The sequence below is a fragment of the Oncorhynchus masou genome, chromosome 21 (assembly GCF_036934945.1).
Source record: "Oncorhynchus masou masou isolate Uvic2021 chromosome 21, UVic_Omas_1.1, whole genome shotgun sequence".
In the NCBI taxonomy this organism is placed as follows: Eukaryota; Metazoa; Chordata; class Actinopteri; order Salmoniformes; family Salmonidae; genus Oncorhynchus; species Oncorhynchus masou.
Window position 1 is genome coordinate 7,278,714 of NC_088232.1, and position 12,639 is coordinate 7,291,352.

The 12,639-nt window shown below is 43.6% G+C and overlaps 1 protein-coding gene across 3 annotated transcripts; it reads right to left on the reverse strand.

Moving 5' to 3' along the window:
- Positions 1–2,859: 2,859 nt before the first annotated feature.
- Positions 2,860–12,598, reverse strand: LOC135507729 (uncharacterized). 3 transcript variants are annotated; one of them, XM_064927332.1, is made up of 7 exons: positions 11,525–12,598; positions 11,020–11,150; positions 10,705–10,869; positions 7,500–7,664; positions 5,885–5,996; positions 3,424–4,343; positions 2,860–2,937 (listed from the first exon to the last, which is right to left on the reverse strand). In XM_064927332.1, exons 1-6 carry the CDS (start codon positions 11,799–11,801, stop codon positions 3,430–3,432), a joined length of 1,764 nt encoding a protein of 587 aa, XP_064783404.1. In that variant the 5' UTR covers positions 11,802–12,598; the 3' UTR covers positions 2,860–2,937; positions 3,424–3,429. The 3 variants fall into 3 exon arrangements, with proteins under 3 accessions (XP_064783404.1, XP_064783406.1, XP_064783405.1); XM_064927334.1 differs by having other exon boundaries at positions 2,873–2,937; positions 4,222–4,343; XM_064927333.1 differs by lacking the exons at positions 2,860–2,937; positions 7,500–7,664 and having other exon boundaries at positions 3,430–4,343.
- Between the last annotated feature and the right edge of the window lie 41 nt (positions 12,599–12,639).

Consider the following 12,639-nt stretch of genomic DNA (forward strand, 5'->3'; position numbering starts at 1 on the left):
AGGATATTATTGGTTGGCGTCATGGCTCAAAGGGCGTGGCAAATGAAAAGGGGTATGCGTGCTGTTCATTGACTTACGGTAATGCTTATTACGTTACATCAACCAATTCATGATTAGTATATTTCGATCTGTTTCTCTAGCGTACACAGATACAAAGTCATAATTATGGCTGAACTCTGCCTATTTATCTTAACATTGATTTTTACACCTAACCTTAAATTAAGACCAGAAAGCTCATTTTTATTTTCATGTATTTTTATGATATAACCAATTTTGACTTTGGCTGTGTTATCTAGTGAAAACCCTTTCAAATGCAGAGCAGTAAATTACCTAAAAAGAACGGCTGGCTAGATCATATCGGTGGCAAGGTTCGAAGGAAATTCTAATTCTAAATGATAAACACGCAAATAAACGGGGCTTTGTACATTCTGATGGGTTTTATACTGTTTAATGAAACTTCAACAAAAATCTGGAATATAGTGGTCACTTTGAATGCAGCGTATGACATAACGAATTAAAAAGCCAGGGAAGGTTATTGTGACAGGGTAGGAACCAATGTTGGTCAGTGTTTCCCAGTGGACCCTAATGAACGTTACATGAAATGTTTCGCTTACTGGAGCTGCAATATTTATGCTTTGCCTGTTCCTCTTCGATTTAGGATATACCGTTGCACAAACAACATGTTCGGCCTACACCAGGTATCCGGTTAGATAGCTGCGTTTGCTCTAACTAGGTGCGATTAGCATTAGCGAATACGATTTATTTTAGCCACTCCTTGCTAAGAAAAGACAAACTAGCTGTTTGCAGACAGTGAGATACACACACTAATAGTGAAATTATAGAATGCATTGACCATGCAGACTGTCACTGCAAGTGGTAAGCAGCAAAACATGCTCTCCTTGAGTGACACCGAGTGCAGGGCTTGGTATGTGTGGAAGGAAGACTACTCAAGTCGCAAACTATAAAAACGGACATTACACTGGTTTAACACGTTTATCAAACCAAACACTGAAAGACCGTTATACAAGTAAAAACACAAACTACCGCTATATAGTAAAATATGATATACCGCCTGGCCCTTCTTTACATGATCACTATAATATTTCAGCTAAAGAATGGTTCCCAGATATTCTCTGTGTACATCTCACTGCTACGACTTCTCCCAGTTGTGGACACTCCTATGTCTGATAATGTTGCTCAGGCGGGAGAAGCTCTTGTAACATAGTTTGCACTTGAAGGGCCTCTCCTTGGTGTGAACGGTCTGGTGCTGCTTCACATATTTCACCTTAGTAAAGTGCTTCCCACACGTGGGGCAGGCATACGGTTTGTCGCTGTCCGTCCTAATGCTCAGCCTCCCATGTTGTGACCCCATGACACCAGAAGAGGTAGAAGCAGGAGCCACCGCCCTCAGGTGGTTAGTCTTTGAGCTCCCTACTTGACCTTTAGCCATTGTTTGGGTGTTGTTGGGATTGTGTGCTGTGTTATAGGCTAGGTACCTCTCGTGGTGAACACCCATCCTGACCCTCTCTGTATTGGTGGGGTAAACCTGAGGTAACTGAGGAAGGCGAGACCCAGGCTTTCTATGAACCCAAACCCCACCAGGTGGGTCTCCCACCATTCCCTGTGAATGCTGAAGCCCAGGGTGACCTGCTCTGTTCATCATGGATATTGTGGTGTTTGTATCATAGGAACAGGAGGGTCTGTCTCTATCAGCCCCAGGCCCTGCTCCATCCCTGCACTGAGACTGTGAAGAGAAGGGTCTGGGCTGCAGACTGAATCCCTGACTGGAGCCTCTGTCTCTCTGATGACCACCAGGACTGAGGTTGTTCAGTCCACCTGTCCACTGGTAAGGTGTTCTGTGTAGTGGCGGAGTCTCTGTCCCTTACGGTTCAGTCCTGGTTCTGACTCGGAAAGGATGAGCAACGGCTCCTGATCTGGTGCCAAGGTTTGTAACCAGGAGCTTCAGAGGTCCAGTCTATCCCGTCAGCAACACCGAATATCAGCAGGTCTTCATGGACTGCTGACGATAAACACAAATTGAACAGAAGAACATAAAGGTTTATATAAGAAACTTTGCTGTATTAACAGAAATGATATTATAAAATGTTAACCACAGTCAAGCCCATCTCTAACAATGTGATTCAAGTACCTAACAATATGGAGCCATTGGAGTTTATTGTAGAAAATGTCCATCTGTGTTGATTCAATAATTAAGTATAATGTTTTGGTTAGACGGAGATAAGGGAAACTCAGTCCCTGCAATGATAATACATTTTGATTTGATACAAAAACAACCAAGTCAATCAGCACAGAGTCAATTTTGTATTTAATTTCAATGAAATGGTCATGCACTCACATAATGTGAATTACAGTATTTTTGTTGCACAAAACAATACATGTGACAGGTAGCATAACTTCCCACTATTTACTTTTCTGTAAATCTGGTACACTCGCTTTGCTGAAATTAATTTTAGAATAATTTGGAAAAGGTTCAACATTACATTTCTATAGCGCTTTTCATGGAATCTCAATGTGCTTCAAGAGCTAAAAGAAGACAAAAAACAAGCAATATATCATGACGGGTCAACCAATAGTGGGCCAAGTCGTTGAAAGCGGCATTCTCCGAAGACGGAGAGGGTCAGTTCATGGCTTGAGCGAAGGGAGCTAGACAGAGGATGGTGATGAAGTCTTGCTGACGATCTTGTAGAGGGTAAGTCTGGGAACCAGCCTGAGTCTCTTATAGCCAGTGGATTTCTCCTCTGTGCAGCATCCACTTAGGTGATGCTCCAGCAGATCTGTTCGCCAGAAAGCTCACCGCACTCAGCTCAGAATAGTAGCCGGTCGTCCTTCGTTACGAGCCCTCAGCACTCGTGGATTCCTCTAGCTCCCATTCCTCTCATGCTTCAGGAGACTCCTCAAATGATGTTCTTAAAAGATCTGGAATGGGCAACCAGGTGAAAAAAGAAGAAGATGGTACTGTGTCCGGATGTATTTTGGAAACAAAGCAAGCAAAGCCAGGAAACAAAGCAAGCAAAGTCAATCTGCAAATCCTTGGCTTAAAAATGGCAGACATTTGCAATAAAAAAACTTGATGTTATTAAAAACAAAAGACCTGATTTAAAAAAAATACATATTAAAAACACCTAAAAATAACTAAATATGTACAAATGCACACATTGCTTCACTACTTCATGTCAAGTAAACCTGAATTAAGGCACTGTCGTCTCATTATAAAACACCAGCATTAAACAACAGGACAAGGTTGTCACTTTTCATTAGTGAAGCATTTTTACAGACATCTCACCAACCATCACCATATCATCTACTCTGCCTCATCATACTCATTATTTCCTCAGCTCATCCAGTTCCCTAATACATCCAAAGCCAACACAATTAACTACAAACTAACTAGTACTACATTACATGTTATTATACTCGGGCTGTGTGCATTTTCTGCTGGTGTATCCTGAGGTAGCTCCTCTCTGAGAACCTCTTCCCGCAGTGTGTACAGGCGAATGGCCTCTCTCCCGTGTGGACCTTCAGGTGCATCTTCAGCTGGTGCTGGTGTGAGAACCTTTTCTCACACTGGGGGCAGCTGAAGGGTTTCTCCCCTGTGTGGACTCTTTGGTGCCTCTTTAAGTTGAATGAATGTGAGAAACTGGCCCGGCATAGTTGGCAGCCGAATGGTTTCTCCACCGTGTGAATCCTCTGGTGGATCTCCACCTGTTTGGGGAAACTGAAGGCTTTCCCACAGATTCCATCTCCAATAATGTCATTTGTCAATGAGCTTGTGTAGCCATTTAGTGTTGAGGCACTGGCATTGTCTGAGGTCTGGTTTAACATTAGGAGAGTGTGAGGCCGAAGGCCAGGGAGTGTCTGTGTTGTCGCAGGGTCCATGTTCCAGTTAATAGATCCTATAGAAGGCAGGCTGAAGGCAGCACCTGTTAGGGGGTTAACCTGAGGCCCCATCAGTCTCTCTGAATCACAACTATAGGAGCAGGATGGAGCATCGTTAGCCGAGTTTGTGTCTGTTCTCTCCCGCCACATAGGGACACCTCCTCGTCCCCGCAGACCAACTCTACGCCTCGCCCTGGTCTCAGCCAGTCTGTTGTCATGGAGACTACGTTTGGTTGTTGTTTTGTGTTCGACCGTCTGTTTCTGGTTGTGGTTAACAGTGTTGTTCACCAGCCCAGAGTTGAGGACGCTGTCCCATCCACTGACCTCCACTATGTCATCTCTGGTCTTGGCCTGCTTGGTGATGTCGACTCCCGGGCCCTTGGATGCAGCCGTCTGGGATACCAAGATGGCTGCCCAGTCTCCTCTGTTAGCCTCCAACCAACCACCTGCAGGAAGAGTTCAGAAAATAGACTTTACAAACATGGCAGAGAACTCTACATATGGAGTTTGAGTCAATTACCTGGTCAAATTCATACATTATAATGCGTGTTTTTGCATGTAAACATAAGTTTCATTTTATGAATGAAGAAAATGAAGAAATAATTACAGCCAGGTACATCACTATTCCCATAGAAAATCTATTCCATTGAACATATATTCTATTCCCAACACTCTAACCACTATTCCTAGTGGTTAGAGCGTTGGGCCAGTAACCGAAAGGTTGCTGGATCAAATCCCCGAGCTGACAATGTAAAAATCTGTGGTTCTGATCTGCTGTATATGCTACAACGAACAATACCCAACAAGTTGGCTGCTATTTGATCATCTGAATGGAGGTGTTGTTATTTGTTACTGACAGACAGGAAAAAAGTGCATGCAGACTCAATTAGCCCAGCTAGCTAATTTAGTTAGCTATTTTAGCCAACTAGCTTCTCTCGGTTTGATGCAGTCAAGACACGTACTTGGTAGGTAGCCTAGTGGTTAGAGCGTTGGGCCAGTAACCGAAAGGTTGCTCGATCGAATCCCCCTGAACAAGGCAGTTAACTCACTGTTCCCCAGTAGGCAGTCATTGTAAATAAGAATGTGTTCTTAACTGACTTGCCTAGTTAAATAAAGGTTAAATAAAATAAAAAAGATTTTTAAAAAGTAGGCTATACACATTTTATTAGGTACACCCATCTAGTACAGGTTGGGCCCACTTTTTCCTCCAGAACAGCGACAGATACGCTGTGGCATTCAAATGTTGCTTAGTTGGTATCAAGGGACCTAACGTGCCAGGAAAACATTCCCCACACCCTTACACCACCAGCCTGTACCGATGACACCAGGCAGTATCGAGCCCTGGACTCATGCTGCTTACGCCAAATCCTGACTCTGCCATCAGCATGAGGCAACAGTAACCGGGATTTGTCGGACCAGCAAATGTTTTTCACACTCCAATTGTCCAGTGTTGGTGATTGCGTGCCCACTGGAGCCACTTCTTGTTTTTAGCTGATAGGAGTGGAACCCGGTGTGTTCATCTGCTGCAATAGCCTATCCGTGACAAGGACCGACGAGTTGTGCGTTCGGAGAGGCCGTTCAGCACAGCACTGTTGTACTGCGCCATTTTTCTTTGCCTGTATGTGACCCGCCTCTTAGCTTGCACAATTCTGGCAGTTTTTTTCACCCACAGGACTATCACTGATTGGATGTTTTTTTCTTTGTCACACAGTCTCAGTAAACCCTAGACACTGTTGTGCGTGAAAAGGAGGCCGTTTGAGATACTGGAACCGGCGCGCCTGGCCCAACGATCATACAACACTCAGTCACTTAGGTTACTCGTTTTGCCCATTCTAACGTTCAATCAAACAGTAACTGAATGCCTCTGTGCCTGTCTGCCTGCTTTATATAGCAAGCTACGGCCACATGAATCACTGTCTGCAGAAGCAAACCATTTCCGTGAACGGGATGGTGTACCTAATAAACTGTGTGAGTATGTCTCCCTTACCTTGCTCCCCCATCTTTAGTCCACTCAGCAGATCAATGCTCTCTGGTCCGTCTTCTATTGTCTCCTCTTTAACTAACAGCAGATCAATCTTCCCATCCTCCATGTGTACTGACTGTAAGAGATACAAAGTGAGAGGATGTTGGATCAAGAAATCTGATATGAGCACCCTGCTATGGAGCATCTTCTGATTGGGCAATGAGGGATTGCTGTGAGTACTATGCAAACACGTTAGTTGATGTGACTGCTTGACAATCTTTAATGGGTTGATAATTGAAAGGCATGGTCCCACACTTAAGACAAAATGTATCAAGAACAGGGCCGTATCCGCAAACCATCTCAGAAAAGGTCTTAGGATTACTGTTAAAACCTGTTTTAAGACAACAACAACAACAAAAACAGCTCAGAGTAGGTTTTAGGGTGGGGTTAAGACGCTGCCCAGACAAACTCTGAGCCAGGAGTAAAATCCACTCATAAGTTTCTCAGCTGGTTATCGTGACAGTTTGAGGTACTGGTAAGGAAAGCCTGTGATGATGCTTATTGACATTGGTTATTCCCCATCATTTGCAACAATCGTGATGAGGCATCGCCCTCTTTGCACTCTATAGCACGCTTCAGTCAACCACGGTGAATGGGGCTGTACGTCAAATGGAATGTCCAACTGACGCGATCACTTTGCCTACTATTATTTATTGCTTAAAATGTTGGCATTTTAAAGAAATAACCTTTGCGACATCTCCTTTGCATAGAGTTGATCAGGCTGCTGATTGATTGTGGCTTGTGGAATGTTGTCTCACTCCTCTTTCAAGGTACCGGAACGAAACAGTCCAAAACGGAGAGGTCCCCGGATCCGGTTCCTCAAATTAAGCACTGGTTTTGGAATATTGACAAGTTCCAGTTGGGATACAAGTGCGCTCTGATCGTCTCAATTATCATTTTGGCCAAAAAAGTGTCCGACTCGAGTGAATGACAAGTGCTCACTCCGTTAAAGGCTTAGGTCATATTTTTGAGCAGTTTTGATGTTAAGCTCCAAAGGCATAACTTGAAATAACACCTAGGTAATTAAGCATAACATATGAAATAGGCCTTGTGAAATCATTGTCAAAAGGCGCAAGAGATACTGTTGCATGTAGGTCTAGATTATTTATTGATCATATAGAAATATCGACAAACAAAATGAACAACTCAAGCAATTGCCTGTCTATGGCGCAGGAACCACTGACTCGCTGCATTTTCCTATTATCAAGACACCTGCTGATAACTCTTAACTGGTTAGGAAAGCTCATGAGGTCTCCTAAATATCTGTCAACTAGGTGGGACTCATGACTAAAGAGGCTTCAAGCATAGCTTTTATTTTTACCCATAAGAGTAGAAGTAAAATGTCTCTATTCTCAGCACTTACAACCAATTTTCTACTCTGAGTCGCTTTGTGGATACGGGCCCAACAAAGTCTGAGTAGAAGTGCTGATCAAGGATCAGGTCACCAGCTGTCTACATCGTCTTATTCATTATGATCTAAAAGGTAAAACTGATCCGAGATCGGCACTCCTGGTCTGAGGCTTTGTGGATACGGGCCCAGACCTAATACCATTCAGACAGTAGTTCACAGTGGGGTCACCTCAGTGAGACTGTGTGTGGTCCTGTGCTGCTTAGCTGGTTCATCTGTGGGTTCAGGAGGAGGTGTAGTCTGGTTGTCCTCCATGACCATGGTCCCCTCAGTGTTCCCCAGACCCTCCTCACACCCCTCCTCCTTCACCAGCAGCACCCCTGGACCCTCCTCCTCCTGGAAGGGAGGTGATACAGATTACACAGACATACACTCCCTCAGAGGTGTATCATATGAAGCCAGCTAGATCTACTCAGGGTTTCACAATCCAGCTCATGCTTCATCAGTATTACAGCGGTGGATATTGCTCATCCTCCTGCCTGCTAACTAGCAGGCCTGGATCTGTGTGTGCATATCGCTCAGGGCTAGTCGAACGCCGAACTCTTCATTGAGAAAACACTGAAACATCAATCCATGGGTGGGTCAGTGCCACATTTTCATTTGTGCCGAAATCAAAATGAAGGAAAAGGCTTGCAAATTCAGCAGGCGATGGTGTGAAATAGGATTTTAGAAGTACCGTCTTCATTTTATTACTTAGCATTAATGCCGTTTTTGTTGTGCTTATCAATGTATGAGCATCCTTTTTTCCACTCTTATATTTTTATCATAATTGTATTTGTCAAACAAAAGTTTTACTGTGCTGTGAAGTTTCAAATGCATTCTGTCATTACTAAATAATGTGACAGGTATTTCACTATTTAACACAAAAAAAAACCAATTTGATTTAATAAAATATTGAAGTGTTCTTACTCAAATGAAGAGGTAATGATACAGTCTTTGCGAGAGGGAGGTAATCTGATTTTAATTGGTCCTCAAGGAATGCTTACTAACAGGGATGCAAACAAATTTGTGCACACAATTTGGGAAAGCTTTTCGTGGATATGGAAAATATCTGGGATCTTTTATTTCAGCTCATGAAACATGGAACTAACACTTTACATATTGCGTTTATATTTCTGTTGTATATAATTGTGGAAGAGTGGACTGGGGCGGCAGGGTAGCCTAGTGGTGAGAGCATTGGGACTAGTAACCGGAAGGTTGCAAGTTCAAACCCCCGAGCTGACATGGTACAAATCTGTCGTTCTGCCCCTGAACAGGCAGTTAACCCACTGTTCCTAGGCCGTCATTGAAAATAAGAATTTGTTCTTAACTGACTTGCCTAGTTAAATAAAGGTTTAAAAAAATATATTTAAATGAATTTTCTTGTGGCATTTGTGCGGTTGAGTCCATTTTTCCTGTAACATAGACTCCTAGCAACGCAATGAAACTTTGTAGCTCCTTGCTGAAACAAGCAACATGTTGTATTATGCCATCAATGACTTGAATGGGGACGCCGGTTCTAGTCATTATATTTCTATGGCAGAACATGCAGTCAGGAGTGAAGGAGAGGAGAAAATGTGCCTTAAAATGTGGCAGGCCAATTTCCTTCATCCAAAATTCCATGACTGTCATAGCCCTAGTGTAGGTATATTTAGTAAGTGTAGATAGGTTATAAAGCACTGTTGGGTGTATGCAGAATAGGGAGAGCTGAATATTAAAGAGAGTCTCAATGAAAGTCTTAGAATGAAAAGTTCCATTTTGTGTTTATTAAACATAAACACATTTTAATTACACCATATGAAAACCACCACATACCTCCGGCCCAACTACAAATCTGCATGGACTTGAACTGCACTCATTTTCTCATTAAAAGTGTCTTGGGGGGAAAATTAAGTAGTTGAATGGAAGTAATAAAATAAGCATTTGTGAATATCATATTGCCTACATAGTACAACAACTATGTAAGAGACTCATTAAGCTTATATATGCCTTTATAAATCACATAATGCTTGAATAAAATATTCTACCCAGAAATCTGTTATTCCCGTTATTCTGACAACAATCAAAATGAACCTTCATTTTTAAAGGAAAACTGAGGTTACCACTATCAGAACCGAAGATATTTTGATGAGCGTGATGCTAGACAGTCACACAGAGTATATGTGCATGCACACAGGTTCGCTTCACATTGCTACAACATGGTAGCTGTGGTGCCAAAACCGCAGAGAAGTTAAGCCTCACGCTTGGATGTTGCGCAAATTGACCCACTACTGTTGTTTACTTTGTGCATGTACATCATCTAGCTGAGTCTAGTGTTAATGCAGGGTTTGATTGAAATGTCAGAAGCTATCGAGTGGAATGGCTTCTTTCGATGTTATTGAGTGGAATGGTTTTTCTTCTGGTGTATCCTGAGGTAGCTCCTCTCTGAGAACCTCTTCCCACAGTGATTACAGGCAAACGGCCTCTCTCCAGTGTGGACCTTCAGGTGCATCTTCAGTTGGTGTTGGTGGGAGAACCTCTTTTCACAGTGGGGGCAATTGTATGGTTTCTCCCCTGTGTGGACCCTCTGATGCCTCTTCAGGTTGCCAGCCTGGGCGAAGCGCATATGACACTGGGTACAACTGAAGGGTTTCTCTCCTGTGTGGACCCTCTGGTGGATCTCCAACTTCTGGGTGCAGCTGAAGCCTTTGTTACAGAACATGCAAAGGAACCGTTTCTCTTTACTAGTGCCTGATGTGGCTCCCCCTCCCTGAGACTGGGCTCTAGTCCTGTCTTTTGAGTTCAATACCTGATCAAAAAGGATGCGGCCATGTGAATCGGAAGGCCCCATCGACGTGGACAATGGGTCGGGACCGCTGAACACAAGTAAAGGGGAGTGGGTTGTCTCTAAGCTTTCCCTGTAGTCTAAGAAGTCACTGGTGTTGCCCTGCGAGTGTCCTTCTCCTAACGGAGTCTCATCTGCATTCCATGTCAGAGGAGTGTCGCCTTCCACTTTCACAGTCACTTCATCTACGACCAGAACCTCTCCTTTCTTATCTAGGAACCCTTCAGAGTATGCACTACTACTGTACTGGTTCCAGTCCCCTCTGGACCGAACAGACTGTGTCTCTAAACCCAAGGATATGTTGCCAGGGTCCATCTCTGTAGTGTAAGAACAAGACGGATCACCTCCAGTGTTTAACGCATGACTATCTCCATAGGAATTAACCGTCCCCTGGCTCTGGTGTAATACCGATACGTACTCTGAGCCGGGAGCAGGAGGACAGCAAAGTCTACCCAGACTCAGTCTCTTTGGGTCTGATCTGTGGTCAGATCCTGTGTGTGAGATCATTTGTGTTACAGTTAACGTCTCGGTGTCTGTCTCTGACTTGAGGACGGCGTTCGGCATTCCACTGACCTCCGTGATGCTGCATCGGGTCCTGGGCTGGGTGGCGAGGTCCTCCGTGGCTACAGGGGGCTCTCCAGCCGTTCCAGTCTGGATGTCTCTGCGTTGTCGTGGGTCCTCTTCTCCTTCAGACCTCTCCTGCTTGACCCCAGGACCTACAGCCTCTGCATCTGCAGCCTGACACAAGGTTATTACCGGTACATGAGTTGAATAGGATAACAATGGCATAGTGAAGTCTCACAGGCAGATAAATGCCGATGTACATGTAAGGAAGTGAATAGCTGAGGGGAGCCTTTCTGAAATGTACTGTAACACTATTCCACTGACCTCTATCATAATAACGTGCTGGGTTGAGGTTCCACTCTCCTCATCAACAGTGATTGGTTGGTCATCTCTCCATATATTGTGTCTCGCTGGCTTCACAAAGCTCCTGTGACCTCCAGTGAGATGTCCTTCACCTGAGAAAGTGATTGGGGGAAAAGAGGTGGTTAGGTTAGCCACTGTCAATGCTCAACGCTATATTGTACACTAATGACAGTTTTGACACTAGAATTGTCAAGGATGTAAGGTGACACTAAGCCTAACTTCTTGATATACAATTTATAGATGGATTGATTGTTACATAGGAAATGCAGTAAATCAAGAATATGGTTAGAAAATGATTGTCTTTTTGCAAGTTAGTTATGTAAATTCAGTGGAGTTATTGTATACTATCCCAAAACTGACCAAGACCCAAATCTGGTTAACATGTTGTTAACGCATCTGAAGTCACACGTGCGCAGATGTGAACGGGGCGATAGGCCCCGCAGCATCCACATTCAGAAAAATGTACCTCTTGCCATTCCTCTGTATCGATCGAGGATCTTGACGCTATTGGGACGATTGCCGAGGACGCGCTCTCGCGTTGTCCTCTCTGCGCGCCCCCGTGCCACCTTCAGTTCTAGTAGTTTTCTCCGCAATGTCCTGTTTTCTTTCTGGCTTTGAGTTATTTCCAAACGACACACTGCATAGTCGTCGTCTACGAGTTTACAGATCTCTGACACGGCTGCATTCGCTAGAACCTCCATGATGGAGGCTATTTGAGTGTGAAAAACCATACAGTTAGCCATTGTTAGCAGCTAGCTAGCGTTAGTTACCTATTAACAGATCTATCCATCAAGTCCTGTCCCCAACGCTAATTAAAAACTACCTGGGGTAAGTATGTGATGCTGTGTAGTTAAATGAGTCATATTTCGAGTTAGAGGGTGTTAATAAACGTCTAAATAACAACAAAAACGCTAAAGTGAAAATTATTGGTCACTTCTGTGTACACTTCTTCAGTGGTTTGTAAATCGCGTTCGACAACCAAATTTAGTGATGCATTACCGCCACCTACTGGACTGTGGACCAGAGATGGATAAGGTCTGAAGTTGAATCCTACCCAATTTAACAATTCTCCCTATCGGAATACATCATTGACTACAATATCACCTTAAGGTTTTCTTAACAATTAAATTAAACTAGGCTGTTCAATGCCATTATTCCTACTAATAAAACTGTCCCGTTCCCTCCCATATCGCTGTCACTGAAATAGGATGTGTTCCACTGTCTCCATCTCCTGGCATTGATCACACTTCCCAGTCGGATTGTTTCCCTAATTGTAAAGTGCTGTTGAGCCTTGTGTTTCCCAGTTTCAGTCTTGTGATGATGTCTTCCTCCCTTCTCTGTTGACCCGAGGACCTCCCCCACATTTTCGTGGATCTTATACAGGTGTCTTCCCTTTCCCTCCCTGTTCCACAACTCTTGCCATTACAGTTTTTTCTGATTGCTTAGGCACTATCTTTGAAACTATAGGCTATTTTTTTTTGCAAAACTATACACACTAGCCACCAAAAACATTATACAATTCTTGCAAAACCCTTCACTCTTTAAAAAAAGTGTTTTTACATCAATTCAGTACACACAGCC